This window comes from Pristiophorus japonicus, chromosome 13 (assembly GCF_044704955.1).
Source record: "Pristiophorus japonicus isolate sPriJap1 chromosome 13, sPriJap1.hap1, whole genome shotgun sequence".
In the NCBI taxonomy this organism is placed as follows: Eukaryota; Metazoa; Chordata; class Chondrichthyes; family Pristiophoridae; genus Pristiophorus; species Pristiophorus japonicus.
The window spans coordinates 105,743,725-105,758,375 of record NC_091989.1 but is presented as its reverse complement, the minus strand read 5'-3'; the positions used below and the strand labels follow the sequence as shown (position 1 = coordinate 105,758,375).

Genomic DNA, 14,651 nt, shown 5'->3' with positions numbered 1-14,651 from the left:
CCTGATGGAAGGCTGCTGACTTTCAGTGGAGGAGACTGCAAGAGGACAACCTCGAGCATCTCTGGGCCTAGAAGGCCCAGCTGCAGACTGAAGTATCTCAGCATGGACGGCAGCAGTCTGTGCTGGCTGGCTGACTGACAACAGCAAGGGCACTGGCAGAGTGGCAGGGGTGGGAGCATGAATGTTGTCTTGCTGAGAGATGACAGCAGGTTCGTGCTCCATGGAGCCACTGCCACTCCCTCGGGGCAGCGCTTCAGCAATCCTAGTAATCTGTTGATGGACAGATTGCTGGACTGCTGTGACACCCTGCAAGCCCCTTTGCACACTGTAATTCATAGCCATGATGGCAGCAGTCTGAGCTTGCATGACAGCAGTCTGAACTTTCACTGCAGCACTCAGGTGTTGGGTGGCTGCTGCATGTACTGCAATAGAAGCTGTGACATCGGCCATCAGACGCTGCATCGTGGTTGGGTCCACAAGTTTGCCAATGGAGTTGACCACCACGACCATGCTGGAAAGGATGGGCTCCAAGCTCTGTGCAAAGCCCTGTGCCAAGTTGGTGCTGGACTCTTCCATGTTCCTTGACATTGACCACAGGTTTTCTGGCAGGCTTCCCAATGTACTAAGCATTTTGTTGTGCATATCCATCAGCATTCTTCTGTAGGCTGCTCCATTGAAGTCCTCATCTGAGTCCTCTTCAGTGGAACCTGTGTCCAATCTCGTCCTCCAGCAAGTTGGCACCTGTGCTATCCTTGCCCTCTGCCCTAGCTACAGCCCACTCGTGCCCAGTGTCTCACCACCTCTAATCTATTCTCTAAGATATGCGCAGTGTCAGTATCTGAGCTGGTGGGTGCGAGTGTGACATCAAGTGACAGTGCAGTGTCTTCATCATCACTCTTCTTGGTGTTTCTCCGCTGCCTGGCCAGGTTCCATCTCTTGGATATCTGAAAGGAAAAAGGCAGAAGGGTAATGTTGTGGTGCAGGGAAAGGGTGGAAAGTGAGATGCATGCTTGCACCAGCTGCAGCTTGTAAATCAGAAGAGGGTGTGGATTAAGGGAGAAGTGGGATGTGAGAAGGACAATTAGGTATGAGGATACCGTCATCATTGATGATTTCAGCCTCGCCGCTGACCACGGCCTCAGCAATGGCTGTCCCAATAATGGCCATGGGGTTAGGACATGCAGGTGCGCCTGTCCCCCTCCAGTAAGCTCCTGCTGCCTCTGGTTTTGCGCCACTTTGTCATGTAAGAGAGAGGGAAGTGTGTCAGTGAGTCTGGTGTTATCTGTATGGCTGAATAGTTGGCAGTGTGTGCAACCTGTGAGATGTGGTTGTGAGGCTTGCAGCAGTGCTAAGTGTGTAAGGGTGATGTGAAGTATATGAATGTTAGGTATGAGGCCTGATTGAGAGATTGTTGATAGGTGAGTGATTGGTGGGTGGGGGGGGATTTGAGCTGAGGCTACTAGTGCAGTTGATAGGATATGGCATTTGAGGATGCATTCGCTGACCTTGGCCACTCGTGTGAGGTCACTGTATTTCTTGTGGCACTGAATCCAGGTCCTCAGGGCTTGACTCCTACCATTGACCTCCACAGCTATCTGACCATGTGTCTGGAGGGCCGTCTTCCCCCCTGCAGATACAGGACATCTCTCCTGCTTTCCACCTCCTCCACCGAGACCTCCAGTGCAGCGTCTGAAAAACTTGGAGCCTGCTCTCTCTCATGTAGTGCCATTTCTCACTCTTTCCTCGGGCAGATTCTCTTCAATCACGACTCCCAGTACCTGCTCCAGCCACAATGTACTTCACCTTTAAGAGGTGCAGGCTAGTTTTAAGTGGTGCTAGCTGCTCACGATATTGGCCCCCTTCAGATGCATTCAGACAATTAAAACAGAGACCATTCAAATGAGCAAACAGCATGAATGCCGTGTTACCTGCATTTCAATCAAGGGGTCCGCATTAATTGTGCATTGTGATCCCTGCACCCGTTTTTGGGGGCTAGTCAATCCTTTCTGTGAAAAAGATTGAAAATCCGAAAACTTGACAACCTCTAACTGCCATCATGCCAGTTTATGGGCACTGCAGTCATTCACAGATTCTACAAGTGACAGCACTGTATTTTAACCCACTGCACCAATTAGTCCCCACATAAATGTGTTTTTAAGCTGTTATAATGCTCATAAAATAAAATAAAACAAAGCCATTCATTAATATTAAATATACAAGAGAGTACTTGGGTCCTGGTGTAATACTATGTACAGTTTTGGTAGTGACGCTATCAAATTGCAAGGATCGGAAAGGGTCAAAGAAGAGTAATAGCGGAATGGCCTATGAGAAAAGGTTTAAAAACCTCACACTCTAGTCTTGACAAAAGATTAAGGGATTGAAGAATATAAAATATGGAATGGCTTCGACAAAGTAAAACCTAAATGTTATTTTAAAATAAAGCAGAATAATAGAAACCAGTCACACCAGACAAATTGCTTAATGCAAAAGATGATGGAATAATCTACTAGAGAGGATAGTAGAGATCTAAGCATTTGCAGCATTTAGAACAGTTAAACTGGGAGAGCTGAATACTGGAAGGATGACGTTTAATGAACCAAATGGCCTTTTTTTCATCCTTGACATTTCTTATGTTCTTATGATATTGCACTTGAACAAGGCATAAACCTAACGGTATAATATATGAGTCATGAAGCCACAAGTGTGCCATGTCCAAAATGAATAAATATATATAATGTGGTAGCTGGTACAAGCTGCATATGTATTTCCCAGCCATGTTAGTTTTAATCAGGAGTGTGCTTAAAGTGCCAGTGTTCTGGCTTTCTCCATGTCTGAACATGCAGAATGTTACCAAACAGTCCAGTTGACTGGTTTTATAGTCAGCAAGCAAATGATCATTAATGAGTGCACTGAGGTGAACAGTGATATGAAAGTGACAGACAGATTACAAGCTAGGCAGAAGTTATTAAAATCATTTATGTTTAGCTGCCTATCACGAAGCGTTGATCCTTACAGTGATTGGCATTTTAATGTCTCCTATTTAGATTCTGGACACTTTAGGATTGCCTCTGTTCAGAATGAAAGCATGATTGATGAAGAATGACATTACCCACCGCTATTAGCAGCAGCTGATGAACCTTTATAGTCAGCTTCATCTCCTAAAATGAGTTTGAATAGAGACAAAGTTAATCAACACCAACTACTGGTTTAAAAAACTCAGTGCTGCAAGCAAATTTTGAAAAGAACATCTTACTTACAACAAAAGGCTGCATTGAGTTTCGAGTCAATGGCAAAACCCACTAGATGAAGAAATATGAATTATGTTTTATTATTCTGTATGACATCATTATCAAAGAAAGCATCGTATGAACAGTATATAAGTAAAATTTAGCAATATAAATAGGTAAAGAATTAAATGGTTGTGAGTTTCTAAATAGGAAACGCCACACAATCACTATCATATACTAGCAGCCAAATAAAATACTACTATTACTTGATAAGCAACACTGAAGTTACTGGCAGATAAAGCCATCTAATCCATCAGTGATCACAAACTGCTGACAAGTTCTTTGGTCAATTGCTTCACCAACCCTGTCAACCCGATTGCAATTTCAAGTTATTTTTCACAGCCACTTTAGAACTTCTATCCATATCAATTGGACCATTTTCTTTTTTAAAGGGTTTAAATGCTATTTAACCCACATAAATTTGTCAATACTTTTTGTTAATACTTTTGAAATATATAGGTTAGAAATTCATCATCATCATCATCATAGGCAGTCTCTCAAAGCGAGGTTGAGTTGCTTCCACGCCAAAAAAGGATGAGTTCACAGGTGTTTCAATGAAGGATTTAATATTCCAGATCCAGAACTACATCATGAAGGGTGAAAGATGCCTGTGCTTGGATTTTTTTAACGTGTGGTGGCCGTTGCACACCAGCCACCACACGGGCTTGACAGAGCTAGGTCTTGGTCCAGTGGCAAGGATTACCCAAGACTAACTGGAGACCAGCTCTGCTGCACAGACTGAGCGCACACACATATCGCAGTGTGAGCTGGCCTGTGCTGCCCCTGGGCCCTCGCCTCTTCCGGGCCCCAGATTCACGCCTCTCCTGGGCCCAGGTCACTACCCTCTATGGATTCTTGCTGCTCCTTCGCCCCTCCTGCTGTGCCTGCCCACACTGCAATCAGCAACTGGCTTCGTAGCCGTATGCTGCCCCCTCCAATGGCCCCGGCCTGCTAATGGTCTTGCAGGCTGGGACCGCGCCGATTTCCGGGCCGGGCCACCGCACGCTGCTTGAAATTACTGTGGTTATAATAGCAGCCAAGTACTTAATTCACTCATATGACACATTTTTATCTGTTATTTCACAAAGGCGTTAACCCATTTAAAATAACTAGAATCAACTTGTCCCTGCATAACTAAAGTCCTACCAACGTTGTCCTACAATATTATAAATGCACCAAAGTTTTTAAAATAAGTTTAGGGACAATTTTCAGAGAAATATTTATATTTTTTATTTTGTTAGAAATATAACTTCTCCTCCAATTTCTCTAATTCTTCAGTCGGCCCTGACTAGTTCCACAGGTATCAGCAGTCCCTCAGCCGTTACCATTCTTTAGGCGTATGTGTTGACAGCAAGTGCTGGCACACTATCGCTAATGAGGAGACATCACAGCCAAGCTCAGTGCTGTCCTCAACCCAATGTCCCAGTATTAGAAACCTTTATGGCCAGCACCGTCTCCTTCTGCAGGCTACCTTTCATTGAGCAGGCTTATATCCGCTCAAAAATATCAGGGGGAATTTTAACATGAGTGTGGTTGGGGAAGGGGGTGTTAAATGGGCAAAAATTGCGTGTCAGGAAGCCAGCAATAACCTGCCGACTTCCGGGCTTTAATGAGGGAGTACAAGGGGTGGGCAGCCAACCCACTCCCAGGAGGTGGGTTGGTATTTTAAATATGTTAATGAGACTGTAAGCCCAAGATTTAACCTGCTTTGCAGGTTTTACTGTGACCGGTCCGGTCTTCCGGGCCTCATGAAACCCAGTAATTGCAGTGACGCGAGCCTCAGGGAAGACTCCATGTGGGCCAGAAGAAGCAGGATGCTTCCTCCCAGCCCCAAGATCCCCCACCATCAGACGCCATCCCCGCCATATATACCTCCCCGTGATCGCCCCCCAGGGGTCCACAATCGGATAAAGGGCATTAAAACGATTTTGCTTTCCAACTTTGATGCATATTGTAGGGCACTGATTGATTCATGTGCCTGAAACAATTTTGAACAAGCTGAAGGTTCATTTTGCAGTGTTTTAATGATTTAAGTCCATAAGCTGGTCATCCATAGCCAAGCATGTTGTCAGTCACAGCCAAGCATGTAGTCAGTTTCCTGGCTCCAATTGTCTCCTTTTCACGATGGACGTCAAATCCCTATACACCTCTATCCCCATCAGGACAATTGAGAGCGCTCCACTTCTTCCTTGAACAGAAGCCCAACCAGTTCTCATCCACCATCACCCTCCTCCGCCTGGCTGAAATTCTCACACTGAACAACTTCGCCTTTGACTTCACTCACTTTCTGCATATTAAACGTGTTGCTATGGGAACCCGCATGGGTCTTAGCTATGCCTGCCTTTTCATAGAAAATAGATGTAGGAGTAGGCCATTCGGTCCTTCGAGCCTGCACCACCATTCAATAAGATCATGGCTGATCATTCACCTCAGTACCCCTTTCCTGCTTTCTCTCCATACCCCTTGATCTCTTTAGCCGTAAAGGCCATATCTAAATCCCTCTTGAATATATCCAACGAACTTGCATCAACAACTCTCTGCAGTAGAGAATTTCACAGGTTAACAATTCTCTGAGTGAAGAAGTTTCTCCTCATCTCGGTCCCAAATGGCTCACCCCTTATCCTTAGACTGTGACCCCTGGTTCTGGACTTCCCCAAAATCGGGAACATTCTTCTTGCATCTAACCTGTCTACTCCCATCAGAATTTTATATGTTTCTATGAGATCCCCTCTCATTCTTCTAAATTCCAGTGAATACAGGCCGAGTCGATCTAATCTCTCCTCATATGTCAGTCCTGCCATCCCGGGAATCAGTCTGGTGAACTTTCGCTGCACTCCCTCAATAGCAAGAATGTCCTTCCTCAGATTAGGAGACTTAAACTGAACACAATATTCCAGGTGAGGCCTCACCAAGGCCCTGTACAACTACAGTAAGACCTCCCTGCTCCTATACTCAAATCCCCTAGTTATGAAGGCCAACATGCCATTTGCCTTCTTCACTGCCTGCTGTACCTCCATGCCAACTTTCAATGACTGATGTACCATGACACCCAGGTCTCGTTGCACCTCCCCTTTTCCTAATCTGTCACCAATCAGATAATATTCTGCCTTCATGTTTTTGCCACCAAAGTGGATAACTTCACATTTATCCATATTATACTGCATCTGCCATGCATTTGCCCACTCACCGAACCTGTCCAAGTCACCCTGCAGCCTCTTAGCATCCTCCTCACACTTCACACCGCCACCCAGTTTAGTGTCATCTGCAAACTTGAAGTTATTACACTCAATTCCTTCATCTAAATCATTGATCTATATTGTAAATAGTTGGGGTCCCAACACTGAGCCCTGCGGCACCCCACTAGTCACTGCCTGCCATTCTGAAAAGGACCCATTTATCCCGACTCTCTGCTTCCTGTCTACCAACCAGTTCTCTATGCACTTCAATACATTAACCCCAATACCATGTGCTTTAATTTTGCACACTAATCTCTTGTGTGGGACCTTGTCAAAAGCCTTTTGAAAGTCCAAATACACCACATCCACTGGTTCTCCCTTGTCCACTCTTCTAGTTACATCCTCAAAGAATTCTTGAAGATTTGTTAAGCATGATTTCACTTTCATAAATCCATGCTAACTTGGACCGATCCCGTCACTGCTTTCCAAATGCACTGCTATTTCATCTTTAATAATTGATTCCAACATTTTCCCCACTACTGATGTCAGGCTAACCGGTCTATAATTCCCCATTTTCTCTCTCCCTCCTTTTTTAAAAAGTGGTGTTACATTAGCTACCCTTCAGTTCATAGGAATTGATCCAGAGTCGATAGACTTTTGGAAAATGATCATCAATGCATCCACTATTTCTAGGGCCACTTTCTTAAGTACTCTGGAATGCAGACTATCATGCCCTGGAGATTTATCGGCTTTCAATCCCATCAATATTCCTAACACAATTTCCTGACTAATAAGGATTTGCTTCAGTTCCTCCTTCTCGCTAGACCCTCGGTCCCCTAGTATTTCTGGAAGGTTATTTGTGTCTTCCTTCGTGAAGACAGAACCAAAATATTTGTTCAATTGGTCTGCATTTCTTTGTTCCCCATTATAAATTCACCTGATTCTGACTGCAAGGGACCTACGTTTGTCTTCATTAATCTTTTTCTCTTCACATATCTATAGAAGCTTTTGCAGTCAGTTTTTTATGTTCCCAGCAAGCTTCCTCTCATACTCTATTTTCCCCCTCCTAATTAAACCCTTTGTCCTCCTCTGCTGAATTCTAAATTTCTCCCAGTCCTCAGGTTTGCTGCTTTTTCTGGCCAATTTATATGCCTCTTCCTGGGATTTAACACTATCCCTAATTTCCCTTGTTAGCCACGGATGAGTCACCTTCCCCGTTTTATTTTTACTCCAGACAAGGATGTACAATTGTTGAAGTTCATCCATGTGATCTTTAAATGTTTGCCATTGCCTATCCACTGTCAACCCTTTAAGTATCATTCACTAGTCTATTCTAGCCAATTCACATCTCACACCATCGAAGTTACCTTTCCTTAAGTTCAGGACCCTAGACTCTGAATTAACTCTGTCACTCTCCATCTTAATAAAGAATTCTACCATATTATGGTCACTCTTTCCCAAGGGTCCTTGCACAAGTTTGCTAATTAGTCCTTTCTCATTACACATCACCCAGTCTAGGATGGCCAGCCCTCTAGTTGGTTCCTCGACATATTGGTCGAGAAAACCATCCCTAATACACTCCAGGAAATCCTCCTCTACTGTATTGCTTTTCGTGGAATATGTGGAACATTCTTTGTTCCGGTCCTATTCAGGTCCTCTCCCTCACTCATTTTTCCAGAACATTGATGACAGAATCGGTGCTGTTTCCTGCTGTCACCCTGAACGAGAAAGTTTTATTCACTTTGCTTCCAATTTCCACCCTTCCCTCACCTTCACATGGTCCATCTCCAACTCGTCCCTTCCTTGACTTGTGTCTCCATTTCTGGGGATCAGCTATTGACAAACATTCACTATAAGCCCACTGACTCCCAATGCTACCTGAACTACGCTTCCTCTCAACCCGCTTCCTGTAAGGACTCTATTCCATTCTCCCAGTTTTTCCGATGCATCTGTTCTGACGACACCACCTTCCATACTAGTGCTTCTGATATGTCTTCCTTTTTCCTCAACCGAGGATTCCCCTCTACCATGGTTGACATGGACCTCGACCATTTGATGCATTTCCGCTCTCACCCTTTCCCCTCCCTCCCAGACGACGATAGGGTTCCCCTTGTCCTCACCTTTCACGTCACCAGCCTCCACATTCAACGGATCATCCTCTGCCATTTCCGCCACCTCAAGCATGTTCCCATCATCAAACACATCTTCCTCTCCCCTTTCTGCATTCTGAAGGGACCACTCCCTCTGCGACATCCTGGTCCACTTCTCAATCACCCCAAACACTCCCACCCCCTTCCCACAGCACCTTGCTGTGCAAGCACAGGAGATGCAACAGCTGCCCTTTTACCTCCTCCCTTCCCACCATCCAGGGCCCCAAACACTCCTTCCAGGTGAAACAGCGATTTACTTGTATTTCTTTCAATGAAATATTTTGTATTTTCTGCTCACGAAGCGGTCTTCTCTGTTCAGTCCGTAAGCATAACCCCGAGCTTCCAGTCACCTGTCACTTTAAGTCTCCGCTCCACTCCCACTCTGATCTCTCCATCCTTGGCCTCTTACACTGTTCCAATGAAGCTCTAGGAACAGCACCTCATCTTTCGATTAGACACTTTACAGCCTTCCGGACTCAACATCGAGTTCAACAATTTCAGACTATAACCTCTGCTGCTATTTTTTTTCACATGGCAGCTCTTGATTATTCTGCCATTTCCATTTACACCTCATCTAGACGCATCTTTTATTTCTCAACTTGTCCCATTATCATCTCCTTTTGCTTTGCACCATCATCCCTTTTGGCTCTTAATCTCTCCTGCCTTCCATCCTATCACAGACCTTCACTTTTCTTTCCTCCCCTTCCCCTACACTTGCTTAAAAATCTGTTACATCTCTAACTTTTTTCAGTTCTGACGAGGGGTCATCAACCTGAAACACTGTTTCTCTCTCCACAGATGCTGCTGACCTGCTGAGTATTTCCAGCATTTTCTGTTTTTATTTCAGATTTCCAGCATCCGCAGTATTTTGCTTTCGGTGTAGTCAGTCACCATTTTCAAACAAGTGAGGTACTAATGAAAAATTGATGTGTTGATTCTGGGAAGTTCTCTGTTAATGGAATGATAAGATTTTGGGCACTACTTACAAGCTGCCCATTTGAGTGTTACTCTTTCTGGTTAACATATGCCATCACACTGTGGCTAGGTGCCTATATTTCAGATGCAACTCAAGAATTTCAGAACCCATGGAAACTCTTCAATTGTATAGAAGCATGGATGAATCTAGATGGCCCTATGATTACTGTGTCCAGGACCTCAAGAGTGCAACTGAATGTTGTGGAATGAGTGATGGCTGTGTAATTTTGATAGTGCTTAATGGAGTCCCTTGTGTGGTAACAAATAGCTGAAATTACCACGATGGTGGCAGGCGATGCAGTTACTGCCAGAGTATGGGCTAGACTTTCCACTTTGCTGTCTATCGCCCAAAAAATGGCCGATGTTCCAGCGATGTTCGATGTCCCAGCCTTACTGATCGCTGGCTCATCGCTCATTTTTTGGATGGTGATTTTCCACTCGATGATAGGCCAGCGATGTCAAATGGGTGATGCAAAAGGTCAGTGATGTGACGCTCGCTCAAGGAACGGCCAGCGATGTGGAAGGCAAAAGCATCCCTCGCAATGGGCTTCTGCGCATGCAATTTTTTTTTTCAGTTGACAGCATTTCGCGCATTTCGGGAAGTCCGGGATCATCCACAAATGTGCAGTAAGGTCGATTGTGGTGGGAGAGAGAGGAGAGATAAAGGAGAGAGTTGTTGGAGTTGGAGGCAGGAGATTTATGGAGTTTTGTGGAGTTTTTTTCCCTTTGGAGATTTGGATAAAGTTTTTGTTGCCTTTGGAGAGTTGTATATTTGGATAAATTGTAGAGATGTCATCATCATCATCCAAGAGCGTGGATGGGGGTCGGATAAGGGTAAAGCTGTTTTCGGACGAGGCCAACGAGGCCCTTATCGAGGAGGTCCACTCTAGGTGGGCAGAAATTACCCGGGGTGCTAAGGGCAAACTTCCATCCCGAGCGTACAGGAAGCTGTGGTCTGAGATTGCGGATGTCGTCTCTTCGGCATCCCAGGAGGCGAGGGTGTCCGACCAGTGATAGAAGCGCTGGAACAGCCTAGTGGCATCAGCAAGAGTAAGTTCAGATTTTATACTGTATTGATGAAGATTGTAATTAAAACTGTAATAGTAAATCTCCTGGATTGAATTCAATTTTGTAAATTCTTACATACATACATACGCATATATACATATGTAGATCCAAAACACGTTGATCTTTGTTATAACCGTGTATCAATTGTGGATCTCATTTGCATGTAACGTTTGAAGCTGTTGTCTTTCCATGAAACTACCTAGTCAATTAGCTTATACCATGCTATTTTTACGTTTGCAGAAGATATCTAACAACAGGGCGCAGCAGAGGTGGACCGGAGGGGGCCCTGCTTACATGCAGACTTTAAGTGAGCTGGAGGAGCATGCAGAAGCGCAGGTGGGGACCACCAGTCACTGGGCCACCACCCATGGTGTTGCAGGACCCTCCCATGCGACACGTGAGTAATGTGTGCAACAGTTTTAAAGTAATGTAACATCATTTAATTAAAATGCAATGTACGGATGTAATGTCATGTCATGAATGCAGCCTTTGTGCTACTCTCAGGTTGACAACTTAAGAACATAAGCAATAAGAACAGGGGAAGGTCATCCGGCCAACTGACCCCTTCTCTGTGCGATCCCCGTAAACCCGTGTCCATCTGCGACTGATGCAGCCGCAGCAGGTTTTCTGAGGCAGTTAAATCCACATGATACATTAATATGTAAAGTCTTGTCAGTAATGTGTATCCTTCTGTTCTGATAAGCTCAATAGGCTCAATTGTGCTTTGAAGGTCAACCAGAGGCGCAAATGGAGGCTGCACAGGAGGAGGAGGAGGATACAACTGAGCCAGAGGAGGAGGAGAAGGAAGAAATGGAGGAAGCCACAGAGGGGGATGAACCTGAGGCCACTGTGGAAGTTGCTATTGCGACGGAAGAGGCACCGGGACCAAGCGGCGTGCAGCCGGCAATGCCAAGGAACGTTATAGCACACGCCGACCCCACGGAGGTCGGGTCAGCAAGCTCAGCACTCGCTTGCAGTAGACGATCGGAGAGAGGACTTGATCTCCCTGTGCGAGGAGACGGTCACGATAAATCTCCAGCGGTTCACGTGAGAATTTTCCTGGTTGTCTGCTGCCCAAGCACAGACCGCCGCCATCAATGCCTTGAGGTATGCGATACTGGCTAAGCTCGGCGCTGCACTCCAAAGTGCCGTGATCGATCGAAGCACAATCTCCATCACCCTCCCAATAGCTGATCGTGCCACCATCACCCCCACCGCGGCAGGAAGTCTTGCTGTTGCCCGCTGCTCACCTGCGTCGTCTCGGTACGGGGGGACTAAAACGGATGGGGGGGATCCAGGATCTGGAGGAAAAAGTGGCCGCAGGTAGGGAGGGGAGTGTTATTGTTGTTCATGTTTTTCTTGTTGTTCTTCTTGTTACTGTTGCTGTTGGGGTGTGGGGCTGGGTAGGTGGGGGGGATGGTGTTTAAAATTGAAATTGTTAATAATAAAGTTTTGTTGAATCTTACAATTGTTGTGCATTGTCTTTTAGTAATGTAAGTTAAGTTAAAGCATTAATGCAACTGTTATACATTTAAATATAAATATAAGTATAAAAAAGAGCGGATCTATCAGTAAAAGGATGTTAAAAGCCCTTTATTTTAGCAGCCTTCTCCCTTCCGCCGACGTTCAAAATGGCGTCCGTAGTGCTGAGTTCAGTGAGGAAGGCCAGGAAAAAGCAACTATTCTGCAGCAGTGTTCTCGGCGAGCTATCAGCCTGACGATGTGTTGAAAGTTGGGCTGGGCGATGTGCGGGCAATCACCTTGACGATGTGAGCTGAAAGTCAGGGGGATAATTTTTCGGCGATGCTCCAGCCTGAATTTCTACTCTTTTGTCAAAATGGGCAATGAAAGGCCGTTTTGGGCGATATATGGGCAATGTGAAGTGGAAAGTCTAGCCCTATAATTCCTAAAAGGCACTCAGCATATGACAGTTATCAGGAGTACACCTCTGTTTCGATGGAAGCACTACTGCTCAAGACCAAATCATTGGTCTATAAATTCTCTGAAAAAAAATCTGCTCTTCCAAAGTCTCATTCCTCCTCTAAATAATCTGTTGCTGATAAGATTGGCAATGAAAGTGAACACTTCATGCACGAGACATTTCTGCAATGGTAGATAAATGGAGATGTCAAACATAAGGGGCTGACTCTATTACACTTCCACTTCATCCTTGCATCATTTTAGAGCCTTAAGGAGAAGGGCATGCAATGTTCAAAGTGTGACCAGATTCACACCAACATGGTTAACTTGCATGTTATATAGTGGGTTATATAATGGGTTCAATTACTGGAGCAGAAGGGTTTTTCAATGTATTCACTACACTGGTAAATGATCAGCAATACTCCTCACAATGCTCCAGAATGTGGCCGTTCTCAGCTCCATAGAGACATAAGATTTTTGCTGCAAGGGAAGGGGAGGTGAAAGGGAGGGAGGTGAGAGACATCTGCTTCACTTGTGCCTTAGAACTGAGGTGAACACCTTTGAAATGTCCTTCGATGAGCAAATCCTTGCATAATCGAGTAGTCTTAAATCTGAAAAATACAAGAGAGAAGCCATGTGTTTTCCTTAAGGCACAGATATATATCTGAAAAAGCAATATGGAGTTATTTCTATTTGAGTAGCACTATTTTATAATGTTTCTGCATGCAGATACAATGTAATGATAGATATTGGACTGGGATATATTTTTGTGCACATATCATTTAGTCAGCGGTACAAACTGCCTCAGACTCTAGTGGTGATAATTAGATTTTTCTGCAGAGTAATATTTACCCATGACATTTTTCTGCAGTAAGAGGTGTTTATTCTTCTCACTTATATTTTTAGTGCCTTTGATCCTCCTCTCAGCCACTCTTTTAAACTGAGTTCATTTTTGGGTTGAACTCTTCAGCATGGCACCACTCATATTCCTGCGTGCACGGCAATAACTTCTAGAATGTTTATTCCGATTTGACAACCATTTTTCCTGTGGACCTTGAAGACAGCTAGATCAAAGTGCAATTTTGTCCTATCTGTATTGTGCATGTATCCATTCAATAAGTGTGTATTCAGAGAAAGCATCATCATAATACAATTTTAAACAGGTTTGTAGCAGATATAGCAATATTCAACAATGTGGTTCTTGCTAATATGTCTGGATGTAGGATGCTTTCCCATACATTAGAACAGCATGGTTAACTGCGAGTGTGGCAAGGTGGCAAGTTGAAAATCTACTCCATTATATCTATATAAGAACTTCTCTAGATTGAGAACAAGAAGCATGAAACATTAGAATTTTATGCTTGGAGCAGAGATGTATTGATACAAAATACATTGTTTGCAAGATTTCAAGCTTACCTGCAGAATCAGTCCAATAAAAAGATGAGTCAAAAAAAACTGGAACACAGGAGAGAGTTTTAACAGACCTTCAAATTAATAATAACTTTTATTTATATAGCGCCAGTAACGTAGTAAAACGTCCCAAGGCGCTTCACAGCAGTGTTACAAGACAAAACAGATAAATTTGACACTGAGCCACAAAAAAAGACATTAAGGCAGATGACCAAAAGCTTGGTTAAAGAGGTAGGTTTTAAGGAGCATCTTAAAGGAGGAAAGAGAGGTAGAGAGGCAGAGAGATTTAGGGAGGGAGTTCCAGAGTTTAGGGCCCAAACAGCTGAAGGCATGGCCACCGATGGTTGAGCAGTTATAATGAGGGATGTTCAAGAGGGCAGAATTTGAGGAGCGCAGACATCTTGTGGGGTTGTGGGGCTGAAAAAGATTAAAAGAGATAGGGAGGGGCAAGGCCATGGAGTGATTTGTAGAGAAGGATGAGAATTTTGAAATCAAGGCGTTGTTTAACCGGGAGCCAATGTAGATCAGAAAGCAAAGGGGTGATGGGTGATCGTGACTTGGTGCGAGTTAGGAACACGGGCTGCTGAGTTTTAGATGACCACAAGTTTACGTAGTGTAGAATGTGGGAGGCCAGCCAGGAGTGAGTTGGAGTAGTCAAGTCTAGA

At 44.5% G+C, this 14,651-nt stretch overlaps 1 protein-coding gene across 4 annotated transcripts in view; it reads right to left on the bottom strand.

Moving 5' to 3' along the window:
* LOC139278726 (diacylglycerol O-acyltransferase 1-like) overlaps positions 1 to 14,651 on the bottom strand; it is a 247,479-nt gene that overhangs the window by 55,153 nt on the left and 177,675 nt on the right. For 3 of the 4 annotated variants that reach the window (XM_070897803.1, XM_070897805.1, XM_070897806.1), the window contains 3 exons: positions 13,993 to 14,031; positions 3,258 to 3,299; positions 3,114 to 3,158 (listed from right to left, as the gene is read on the bottom strand). In XM_070897803.1, coding sequence (XP_070753904.1) covers positions 3,114 to 3,158; positions 3,258 to 3,299; positions 13,993 to 14,031 — 126 coding nt within the window. Of the gene's footprint in view, positions 1 to 3,113; positions 3,159 to 3,257; positions 3,300 to 13,134; positions 13,188 to 13,992; positions 14,032 to 14,651 lie in introns of all 4 variants that reach the window. The other variant, XM_070897804.1, reaches the window with a different exon arrangement.